Raw genomic sequence first — 12,150 nt, forward strand, 5'->3', positions numbered from 1 at the left:
ATACTTCAAGGAAGGCGGATTTTTTGCAGCAGTTACAAACCCAACAGTGCCAGCGAGGCAAACTTCTCTGGAAATGGTGCTTACAACTTCTGCCAGACTGATGTAGCTTGAGGGAGAAGGAAGGGAAATGGAAAGCCATTTTTCAGATTAATCTTAACACAATTTGGAAGCTTTGGAGAAATGCAGTATAAAAAGGGAAAGAGCTTTAAAATGAAACTTAGTTGCAAATCTGGTGTCAGGCTTTGAAGAATGGTATTCTTTAATGAAATATTAAAAGAAAAAGCAGTGCCTGGAGGCTTGGTGCTCAAATGTTTGAATCATTCTGAGTGTGGATGGGGATCTGAAAGTGATAGTGAGGAAAAACAATAAATAAATAAAGCAGGTGAAAATTAAATAGTTGATTTTTCTAGTTGTCATYAGTGTTTGATGAAGGGAAAAATACATCAGGATTTGTGTGACTTCTCTTGTTCTCTGTGTGAGCAAAAGTGCAAGGAACTTGGGAGTGAGAGGTCTTAAAACAACACTGGTTTCCTGCAGCAGCAACATCTTTTGGTGCACATTATAGCTTGTGTAGGTTTGTTTAAATGTTCTGCATCAGCTGAGAAAGTATCTGTATTGAAGGGATACTGTGAAAGCTTTAGCATTTATGCAGTTTTTCTCACCCTTTAAAACTCCTCAGAAAGACATGCAGAGAGTTCTTGCASTGATGCCTGTGACTTTAGTGTGGGTTGTGTTGCTCCAAGCCTCGGGGGCGTCTCTCACATCCAGCCTGGGTGATCCGGGTTGGAACAGAGTCCCTGGAGCTCCCTGAGCCCCTCTGACAGCTCCACCAGGCTGCTGAGCGAGCCTGCTGCTTACCATTTGAACAACTCAGTCACCACAGGAGAGCACCTTTCTTGCACCATTTTGTGTCAGGAGAATCCTTCCGAGTATCTGATGTTTGTTTTGGTGGTGGTTTTCTTCTTACAGAAAATATTAAAGACAAGAACAAACCTCAAGCCTCATCTTACGTGTATCGTCACACTCGGAAAAAAAATGAGGTGGAAGAAGATGAAACTGCTGCAGACGTGGACGTGTCTGAGCTGGAGAAATGCAGAGATCTTCTCAATTCTGTACTTGYCCATTGGGAGCCCCCTTTCCCAGCGCCACCCTCCAGACAGGGAGGGGACACCCTCAGCCCCAGCGACGGGGATGAAGCCATGGCTGTCACCTGCGCATCCACCCACATTGTCACCAAGTGCCTGCTGAGGTCCCTGGCTGAGCAGAGGCTCCTCAGGGAGCAGGAGGTGTCCCCGGTGCTGCRGTGGCTGCAGAGCCACGTCCTGTCCCAGCCCAGGGCCGTGCGGGACGTGCTCGGGGATGGGGCGCTCAGGAACAGCCTCTTTAAGCTCTACACGCGGCTCTGCCAGGCCAGCAGCAGCTCAGCTGGGCTCTGCAGAGAGCTCCATGTGCTCAGCTCCATCATGCTGCAGCTCCTGGAGGAGCAGGGCCTGGCTGGCACCTTCCACGGGTTTGTGAAATCCCTGTGCCCCGCAGCAGCTGCAGAAGAGGATGTGAGCAAGACAGGTGATGGTCTTGTACTTACCAGCCATAGTGCAGGGCAGTGGTGGGTGGAGGTAGGAAATTCCATGGCTTTTTCAATCTATTCAACTAGTTTTCCTATATCCACCCCGGCTCGTAGCTTCCCAAAGCAGAAGCTGTGTCTTTGGGATGGGGTCAGGGGTGGGCAGCACAGAGCAYAGTCACACCAGGCTTTTCTGACACTACAACACTCACACAAARAAACTTCCCTTCCAAGGACTAAAAYGGAACAAAAATTAYTAAAAAARAGTAATTTCAAGGGGGAAAATRGTCTACAMCAAACGAGTCYATSTGGGCCTGGATGCTGATCCATTTGCTGGTCARTGATAGCATCTGACAGGTCAGATTTCAAACTGTTTTATTTAACAGGAAACTGGTTTGTTCCTTCTTGTCAGAAGGATCATTGGCTTTGCAGAATTTCCATTTACATAGGCCTGGAGGTAAATGGCTTGGTTTGGCATTACTGTGTGGGAATAGAAGAATATCTCTTCTGATTTTTCTCTCATTTCTTCCACAGCTGATTTTGTATTCTTGACCTCCCTTTACGTCGGGGACATGTGGCTTGGAGCACAGGAGCCCGAGATGTTACTTACCCATGTCAGATTGGTCTGCACTAGTGCAGGCTGTGAATTACAACATGACTTGGAAACTCAGAAGCAAGGAGAAGAAACTATTGTGTCTCTTTGCAAAAAAATTTGGCTACATCAGGGCATTAATTCAGGGAGCTAACACTTCACCTTTAATGTTCTGTGTTCTGCCATCGTTGTCAGCCGTGAAAGCCTCCTGAGCTGTTCTCATGKGGACCTAACTGGTTTGGTCATAAAGATCAACACTTTATTACTCTGTGCAAACTCGGGGAAGATTTTATTCAACATCTCTCAGTGGGACATTAAAGCTCCAATTTCCCTTTTCTTGAACAGTCTGGGACTCAGTATCATTTCTATCATTTTTATTAGAGACGTTTTTAACTTCTTGAAGAACCAGAAAGACTGTTCATGTCCATGTGTGTGTTGTTAAAATCCATCCTCTCTCAATATAGGATGGGAAAAAAAGGCTGCAGAGCTTCCCACAATGTGGTGTAAGTGCAAATAATGAGGAGCCAGAGGTTTAGTCATGATGATTTACTATTTCTTGAAGAACTTGTTTGATTTCATGATGCCAAAACCAGTATGAATGGAAGACTGAGCTGTGGAATCATGATATCTGGGATTCTTCTTGGCCTTAAATTAAATGGCTTTTTAAAACACTTATATCAGAGCTGGTCTGTTTTTATTACCCCCCTTTTTTTTTAATTAAAACAAAAAAAAGCCCTGACCTATCACTGCTGCTACAATGTGCAACGAAGGGCCATCTTCCCTCCATTTGAACAGGTGAGAGATGGAACTAAACCCCAAAGGATTTGCTGCTCTTTGATTACATGTGAGTTTTATTGGGAATTCTCTGTGAGGTCTGATAAGTGGTTCATGAATGTGGCCTTGAGGGGGGTTGAACATGCCAGTCCAGATCTGCAAACATGCAGTGCCAGAACATGACCCTTTGGAAGGTAAACCAGGATTTATTAAATTGACTCACGACTGTGTGCTGTGCCCAGCTCCTTTGTACAAATCCCATACAGGGAAAAATCAGAACTGCACATTCTTTCTGGTATGTCTTGAATTTTTTTTGGGAGGGGTGTAAATAAAATGATAAAARATAATGATAAATAAAAAAGGAGCCATCAGCTCTGTAGCAAGACTTGASTTAAAAATAGTATTGCTTAAAATAAGCTGTAAGCCTCTTAGAGGCTACATTTTGTGTTGTGTAGAATTCCTAGGGGCTGACATCAGGAAATCTGTGTGATGAAAAACATGTACTTTTCTTGATTAAAAATCAAACAGGCACAAGAAAACYAAAGGAGTTCCAAAACAAGAAATATCTTTCTACCTCACCTGTTAAAGATAATGCTTGTGACACAAAGGGAAGGAATTTTTCAGCTGTCTCAAGGGCCTAAGCACACCTAATAGTGACTTACAGTATGATTTGCTTGGAAGAATCAAAGAAATGAGGTAAGAGCATCTCTCCAACTCAAGGACGGGAGGGATTTAAAAGCCCTGTGGATCTGGCATTTGGGAACAGGGGTTAGTGGTGGCCTTGGCAGTGTCAGTGGAACTGTTTGGTTTGATCTTAGAGGGCTTTTCTATCCTAAACAATTCCATGATTCTCTGATTCAGATGGGGGAGTCTGGGGAAAGGGAAATAAAGTGCTTCCTGTGCAGAGCAAAGCACTGGGGAGGCCTTGAAGTGGATTCATAAGGGAGGAGATGCAGTGCTCAGTCCCACTCCCCTGTCCCCACTCAGGTGCTGTAAGCCAGCCTTTGTTTTGCTCAGTATTTATTAGTGGTTACATACTTCATGCTGTAAATTCAGGTAATTGGAAAGGAACAAAATAAAAGGTCTTCGATGGTTATGTGCTCTGAGCCATGTTTCTRTGTAACCCAGAAATCGAGTTTGTCRTGARTGGGAATATTCACATCTTCCAGAAATACCCTTTAAATCCATGTGTGTAGAAGAGGATCTTGAACAACAGGGTGATGCCAGTGTTGTTGGAGTCAGGGAGGAGGGTGCTGGGCCAGCAGGCAATGCAGAGCTGACCCCTCTCTGCCCACGCTCCCTGGATGCAGCACGAAGCTGCTCTGGCCGTGTTTCCCTGGAGGAGTTTTTGCTGTCTGCCTGGCGAGGTGGAGTTTCTAAGCTTCTCAAGTTTCAAATAATTGGAAATGAATTTCATTTTTCAAAAGCAGATGAATGGCATGTTCTCTCCTCGAGGAACACACTGAACAGCATTGTTCCAATATGGCCATTAGGACTTTGACTCTTCCAGGATTTTGCAGGTTTGTCCTTTGTTGAAAGGCACTTTTCTTCTCCTGACTGCAGGTTTGCAGTGTTGGTGTTGGACAGGCAGTCACAGCTCCTGCAGCTGCAGGAACAGTGCAGGGTTCATTTCACCTCTTCCAGTTTTACCTCAGGCTCAGATCCTTCCAGCAATGTCTGGTCCATCCAAAAGGGAGGTAAGTGTTTAAGGAGCCACCTCTGAGTAGGAGCTCCTGAGCTCATCGCAGTGAGGCTGTTCCCCATTGGAACTGCTTTCTTCTACCTGGCTCCCAACAGCCACTTGTCTGGAATGTGGACAGAAAAAAGGACACCTGTCAGGACAGGCTTTTGGAAGACAAGCAGTCAAGCTCTACAGTAAGTACATTATCCAAGTTTTCAAAAAYACAGAATATGCTGCTTCTAACACAAAAGATAATGCTTGTGGACTTCAGCCCTCTTAATCCACCATGAGAACCATGGTGAAAATAGAGTATGGCCAACAGGAAGGGTGTGAGCTGAGGCTCACAGGACTCCCCTTTCCCCCTCAAGATGGGACCTTCACTCAGTTCTTGAGCTGGATTTTTGGAGAGGAAACTGGAAACCTTGCTATGACTTGCTCTGTACCAAGGGTGAAGGGAATTGTCACAGCTGCTCCTGGGAAAAAGGGATAAAAGCTTCCCGAGACTGAACGGGGGTCACTGAGGGCAAGAACAAGAGGGATGTGGGTTATTTGGCAGAGACTGCCTAATTCTGGGGCTGGGACACAGCTCTGAGGGCTGGTGGGGCACTGAGCAAGGAAATGGGACAGACCTCAAAAGGAGCAGATAGGAGCAGGGCAGAAGGAGAGTTAATGTGTGTGAACAGTAGCACAAAGAGGTTTGGTTGTGCAGAAAAACAAGCTGGTGCTGGGGTGSAGGGATGGCATCAGAGCAGCACGCTCCTGCCTCCTCCCTGAGCCCTCTTCCCAAGCTTCCCAAGCTTCATCCTTGGAGAATACATGGCACATGAGTCCTGGCCTAGAAGCAATAAATTCCRTGTAACAGGGCTGAAGACAAGATCTCAGCTACTGCTGTATCCTTAAGGTTTCAAACGTCAGGAGGAAAATTGCATTGGGAAGAAAAATGTTACCCAAAAGTGAGAATGGAAATGGAAACATTTTGAAAAGTGCTATTAATGTCCTGGAGCTGTGGCTTCAGAGAGGAGAAAGGAGACATTTTGGATTAAAAGTCCAAGACATCTTGCACTAAAAGCCAGTGTTTCAGTGGCTGACACAAACCTAACAACCAAAATCTAAGAAGCAAGGTAAAGTAAATGGGATGAAAAGGAAAATAGTTATTTTTAATACTTGGGAGAAGGAAAAATACAAACGTTGTAACTTAAAATTCATATTAATTGCTAATGAAAGCTTAAAGTATCTGTGCCTGACAAGGCTAACTCAACTGGGATTTTGCATAATGATAATTCAAAAAGCAGAAACAAAGCCCCAAAGTCTCAGCAACAGGCCCAGCACATGTGGGCAGGTTTGGCATTTTCTTTGCTATGCTGCAGGTGTATTCAAGACATCTCCCCTCTTTGTTTGACAGAAACTCTCACCAAAACTGAATGGATGTTTTCTTTCCAGTCTATCAAGTAGCTAAATAGCACCAGCTAGCTAACCTATTTGAAAATCAGCTGGAGAAGTTGACCCCAGAGACCTGGGGACTGTCGGGGAGAACTCAGGCCAGCTTTGTTATTTGTGAACCACCCCTGGAACAGCAGGAGCTGGGAGGAGGCTGGAGGAGTTCCAATGTCCCAGCACCCACAGAGACCTGGTCAAGCTGGGTCACTCTGAGTGCTGTGGCTGCCCCCAGCCCAGCAAAATCACCCAACTAAAGTAAGACACAACTGAAAAGCCTTCTGAAGCACAAGGAAGCTGATTGTGGACTCTGAGGGGTTAGGCAAAGGCAAGTGACAAATGTCTGAGGTCATTTTTTGAGGGAAGCGTGATTGGAAGGATGAAGGCAGCTGCAGAGCTGTAATTTACTGCTGGGTGATCATGCACCACATCCAAATACTGAATGGAGTTTCTTACTGGGAGAGATGGGTCTGGAGCCAGCAGGGAGCCCTGGACTGAGCCTCTCCAAGAGCAAGAAACACGGGTGAGGGATGAGACATGCCAGACCTTCCAACTCCCTGGGCACCAGCTGTGCTGTTTCTCCAGCATTACACCGTCTGGCAGGACAGAGAGAGGCACCAGATTTGCACTGTGCAGGGCTGTGGGGAAATGCACAGCCTCCAGTGAAATGCAGGAGCTCACCCTGTCCTGTCCTCCTGCCACTGTGTGAAGCTCCAGCCGTGGCCAGGAACCATCTCAGGCCACAAAGCCTTACTTTTCTGTATCATTTTGGCTGTGAAGACACATCATTGAAGCAAAGGTTAATGCTCTTGACCCCAGCAGTGTGATCATCAGCTGCCTTGGCAGGCTACTGTGTTTGAAATCATCGGTCCCACGGCCCAGCCCCTTTGTCTCATTTCTGTGGGACAGTGCAGTGGTGCAAAAGGGGCTCGGCCATGGATTCCTCCCTGCAGGGCTGTGCAGCCATCAGCCTTCCCCCCTCCCAAACTCACCCATCAAACCTGGCACCAAATTATTGGTATTGCAGAGAAGTGTGTGGTGCAATCCCACCACGGATTCAGGCCCTCCCAGTGTTGTAAGATTAAACTGTGGCAAAGGAAACCGAGTGTTTGCAGAGGCTTTTTGGAAGACACTTTGCCAGTGCCTTGTTCCTGTGCAGATGTGCAGAGAAGCAGCAGACTCAGCTGTGGAGGGGCCAAGACAGTAAAAACCCTTGGTGTCACACAGCGAGGGAAGAGAGGAGTGTCATACGCAGCCAAAATTGCATCAATGCTACATCAAAAGGGGGAAGGGGATGGAATTCTGCCAGGGAAGAGGGGGGTTCTGCCCCTCTCCGGTTAAGGGGAGATCTCACCTGCAGAGCTGCCCCAGCCCTGGGGCCAACAGCAGAAGGAGCTGGAGCTGCTGAGAGAGTTCAGAGCAGAACCCGGAGCTGCTGCAAGGGATGGAGCCTCTGGAGCCGGGCTGGGAGAGCTGGGGGGGCTCACCTGGAGAAGGGAAGGGTCCAGGGACAGCTCAGAGCCCCTTTTGGGGCCTGAAGGGGCTCCAGGAGAGCTGGAGAGGGACTGGAGACAAGGGATAGAGGGTCAGGACACAGGGAATGGGGTCACACTGMCAGAGGGTGCATTTAGATGGGATCTTGGGCAGGAATTGTTCCCTGGAGGAAGGGCAGACCCTGGCACGGGGTGCCCAGAGCAGCTGCCCCCTCTCCCCAGGATCCAGATCAGCTGGGAGAGCACACGGGTTGGCCCAGATGGATGAGCACAGAAAGGCTGAAGGTAAAAGTTCTCCAGCCTTGACCAGTGACGTGAGCGTGCATTGGCTGGGTGAGTGCAGCAGAATTCTCAGAGGAAAAGAGACACGAGCTTTCCATACAGAAATTGGAGGATTGTCATGCCAAGGGTGGTGGGTGGGTGACACAACAGAGAGGGGGACAGGGCAGGGGGGTGTGAGTTTACAGCAGTGGCTTCTTTCACTGGGAATTGGTGCTGGAATTGGGAGAAGTGGAATTGAAGTGGGGCTTAAAAAACAATCAAAAAAGACAAGTTTTGTGTGTGACTGGATTTACTAGTTTCTTCAGTCCTAAAATAGTTTTCTTACAGTATGTTTCAAGCCTAGAAAAAGGATAAGATAGGATGGTTTCAAAGCTTAAACAAATCTCATTGAACACTGTTTTTCATTAATGATTTCTGGGCATGCCAGAAAACATTTCTAGACTTGCCTTGTTCCCAGTGGCTCCTTTGATGGCCAGAATTGAATGTGTCAGGGATAAACGTGTATTTTTAAGCCAAGTATTTTGCTCAGTGACATGATTAAAAAGTGGAAAAAAAAAATTAAAATCAAGGTTTTGTTTAAGTCTTCCAAACACTCTGAGATTTTCATATAAACAGACTTCTCCTGCCAGTTTTTTAGGAACAGTAAATGTCTGGGAATACGCCTCTGTTACCCTTTCATGTCCATTTCCTACAGGTCTGTTGTTTTGTTTAGTCCTACTCTTGGTGTGTTATTTGGGTAAGCTGCCTTTTTTTTTATTGTTGTTACCTTCTGTGAGCATGCCAGAGGCCCTAGGGTGCCAAGAAATGAGAATATTAGTGCTCCTTTTCACTGCTGTTTCCCTCTGCCTCTTGTGACCTAATCCTGAATCTCTGCCCAGCATGCTGAGCTGAATTTTCTGCATCCAGATCAGATAAGGAGGAGCGGTGGCTCAAGGGACAATCCAAGCAAATCCTGAGAGAAAAAGGATCACCTGTGTGCAGTCCTAAACGTTGTACGTCATTGCTGGATCACTCGAGGCACTGCATGTTTGGTGCAGGTTATTTTCTTCCCACCAGTGTCTGCTTTATCTCTGCTTGTACTCACTTTGCTGAGGTTGATCCGGAGCAGGACATGCACAGCAAAACAAGGAAAAGAAACGTCACGAATGCAGCCAGGCCGACCCAAAAGGCAATGACGATGGAGTCTGTRGACACAGCACAGGAATTCTGTCACTGCTACCACGGCAAAAATGAAACACAGAAGGTGGCTCATCTTCTTAATAAAGGTATGCCATGTGATAAATTCAACAGCTCTTTTTAGAGAGAGGAATCTGAGTGCCCATTTGTTAAAGGTCTTAGGAGTCTTCTAACAGTTTATGGTAACTGTAGGGATRAGGGAGGGTTGGGAAAAGCCTGTGGAGAGGGTTCTGGTGACCAGAACTGTGCAGATGTTTCAATATGGTTCCTTTTCCACAACCACAGTGCAGGAAACCCTGGATTCACAGCCGGTGACTCACTTGGGATGAGGTGAAAAAGAAGGGTCACTGACTCCAGAGACAAATATTGACCGAGAGAAAATAAATCTTCTCTCTGAAAGGACAGAAAACATTGTGTTCCTTGAAACAGGTCCAATACGTTTGATTGAGTGTTTCTTTGTGAAAAAGTTCAGTATGTGTTGGCATCAAAGCCACAATGAGATTAAGAGAATTAGCCCAGCTCCTTTTAAACCCAAAGCTAGAGCTGCCCTGGCTTTACCCTTATCTGAAACCTGAGTTTTGGCTACTGAGAAATATCAACGGGGAGGGGCAGCTTATTCTGTTCCTCCTCTGTTAAAGAAAGTTTCAATGAGCTTTAGTTCAGACAATGCTGAATTAGCACATGAAGCCTGACATTCTGACCTGCACTTCCCAAACTCACTATGGGAAAATGCAGCAGGGTGCTACTGGCCAACCACAGCTCCAAAAAGCAAACTTATGGGCCAGGGACATTTTGAAAAGCCCAAAGTTTTGAAAGGTTCCAAGCCRTTGGGTCAGAAGAGTTTGGATTTAAAGAATTCCCTATTGGAGCTATTTTGGTTTCATCTTTTAAAAACAGTTTTAATACATTTCATGGAATTCACTGAMGCTAAATAAATTTGTACCAGGTCTGAGGTGGAGCTTGAACCAAAATTTCCTGGGTTTAAACTATGCAATGAGGTTTTAATTTTAAACTGGAATAACATATTTTAGCAATCTATAAAAAGCTTCTTATTGCTAAATTACCATCACCTTTTGTGCATGTGTGTGTGCATGTTTTTAAATGCCTATTAGTTYATGGGCCAATTAAGATTTTTCATTGTTTTTGTACAAAATGGAGAGAGATGCACGACATTAGTAATAGAAAGCAAGACCATGCTTTTTTATCTGGGTTTAGAGTCATTCTCATGAGACAAATTCGGTCTCACAAAGTTTCAGGAACCAGCCACATAACAGAGGAAAAGAAATGCAAAGATTCAGGTCTCTGTTTCACATTAMATAAATAAAAATACCCTAACAGGCAAAATTGAATTAGGGAACTGCAATCAGATCCCAGGGTTACAGCAACTGCACGATGCCCTTGGGCTGCCCCAGCAATGGCCCTGAGCACATGAAGCCAGTAATCCCAACCGTGGATTTTCAAGGTATAAGAATGTAAATATTACGCAAAGACAAAAAAACTTGCAAAGTATATTTACTGCTTGACAGGTGCTTTTGCTCAAAATAAGRAAAAAACCTAACCAGCTGTGGAATTGTTTCCCTTGGTGTTTGCGTTAGGCTTGACAGAAATCAAGGGAAAGCACTGTCTGGAGCAAAAGTGACTCCAGCACACCCTACCTGCTCTTCCTTGGTCTCTGTCAGTCCATCCACCGCCCTCCACCATCCACCGTGACACCACTGGTAATTTTATCTTAGCAAAAGCTAACCAGTGCAGTTGCRTTAGAAAAACCAAAATTATTTGGGACTTCAAGTAGCCATAAAAAGACGTTGCTGTTTCACTGTGCAAAGCCAGGTGTGAAATGGAACGAGCTATTGTGAGGTGAGTTGGGTGAATGCTGCTTCATATCCTTTGAAAATAAACTGCAAAGCCCAGCAGAATCAGTTTCCATGGCAGTAAAGCATTTTCACAATATTGGATATTATTACTTCATTAATTTAGCAGCACTAAATCAATGGAGGCGAGGTAAAAGAATATGCTCGCAGCTCGTTGTTCCTGGCTAGTGCAAACACACATTTCTTTTACTAGGGCTCCAAATGTTTACYAGTTGCAAGGTCAGCCTTGTCCCAAGATGAAAACAATATTTTTATGAAAACCTCTGCTCTTCCAGTGAACTTTGGTGACAKTAGCACACAGGTAACCAGCACCCCACACTAATGATGTGCAAGTCATCAAATTTCCCCTTAGCAAATGACTCAAAAAAATTGTCCCTCTAAGCAAGAGTTAGTGTCAGCAGTCTTACAGCTTCAAGTACTGGAAGATAAAGCCCAAAGTTTAGGCAGCCCWACTGCCCAGTAATTAGGCAGCCTGAAGGCAGACACCCATCCACACAAACCATGCACGGGCACRRTTCAAGGAAMCAAAACCAGGTCAGTGAGGCAARCTATTCAACATTTCCCCTGTGCTAYATTAGCACCTASTRCTCCACAATACTTACATTTATTGACCTTCAACTTGCTTCCATCTACTGGAATTGGATCTATGTAATCCCAGTAATATTCATAAGACCAGAAATATTCAGAGGAGTTTGTTCTGTTAGCCATGTCAGTGGTACATTTTAAGCCAGCTCAGAACTCCGACCCACTACTTTGCTTCATTGCACTTCTGCGCCCTCAGAAAGAGAATTGCACAACTGATGGCTGTGCCAATCACTGCGGGTCCCGCAGCTCAAGGACTGCCTTGGCACTGRAAACACCCAGTGGCAATGACTATTAACTATGGCAGAGATGCAAGAGCRGCCCTGATAATGCAATCCTCGTTTCCTGCGGACACTCATGTGATTCCTCMGCACGTTTTAAACTGAGATGGGTGTCCCATAAGCTCGGGATRGGGTGGACAAGTGCCAGCTGGGTCACAGAGCCTTCTCAGAGCATCGTACTGTTCCGGAGCTCCCGAGCACAGCTGGGCAGAAAGACATTCCTGAACGGATCTTTCTGGAAAGGGCTGGGATCTGGAGAGGCCACACAGAGCGGCTGAAGGCACTCCATCTCTTCAGCCTGGACTGTGGTCAGACCTCGCCGGGGCGGCAGCTCCGATCTCTGCATCTCTGGGACAGGGACAGGGACAGCACCCAGGGCAGGGGCAGGCTGGAGCTCAGGGAAAGGTTCGTCTGTGCCCA

General features: G+C 46.0%; 2 protein-coding genes across 2 annotated transcripts in view; one reads left to right on the forward strand and one right to left on the reverse strand.

The window, feature by feature from the left end:
* The window catches only part of URB1 (URB1 ribosome biogenesis homolog), a 39,186-nt gene extending 36,261 nt beyond the window's left edge, over positions 1 to 2,925 (forward strand). Inside the window, exons 36-37 of the mRNA XM_057385983.1 lie at positions 970 to 1,566; positions 2,099 to 2,925. Coding sequence (XP_057241966.1) covers positions 970 to 1,566; positions 2,099 to 2,310 — 809 coding nt within the window. The 3' untranslated portion in view covers positions 2,311 to 2,925. The remainder of the gene's footprint in view (positions 1 to 969; positions 1,567 to 2,098) is intronic.
* A 1,611-nt stretch (positions 2,926 to 4,536) lies between these two features.
* On the reverse strand, positions 4,537 to 11,672 carry MRAP (melanocortin 2 receptor accessory protein). The gene is made up of 3 exons (XM_057385985.1): positions 11,470 to 11,672; positions 8,905 to 9,004; positions 4,537 to 4,735 (listed from the first exon to the last, which is right to left on the reverse strand). The coding sequence occupies exons 1-3, from the start codon at positions 11,573 to 11,575 to the stop codon at positions 4,636 to 4,638; spliced, it is 306 nt and encodes a 101-aa protein (XP_057241968.1). The 5' UTR covers positions 11,576 to 11,672; the 3' UTR covers positions 4,537 to 4,635.
* Between the last annotated feature and the right edge of the window lie 478 nt (positions 11,673 to 12,150).

The sequence above is a fragment of the Malurus melanocephalus genome, unplaced genomic scaffold, assembly GCF_030028575.1.
Source record: "Malurus melanocephalus ecotype Western Australia unplaced genomic scaffold, MMel_1.1 scaffold_898, whole genome shotgun sequence".
Lineage (NCBI taxonomy): Eukaryota > Metazoa > Chordata > Aves > Passeriformes > Maluridae > Malurus > Malurus melanocephalus.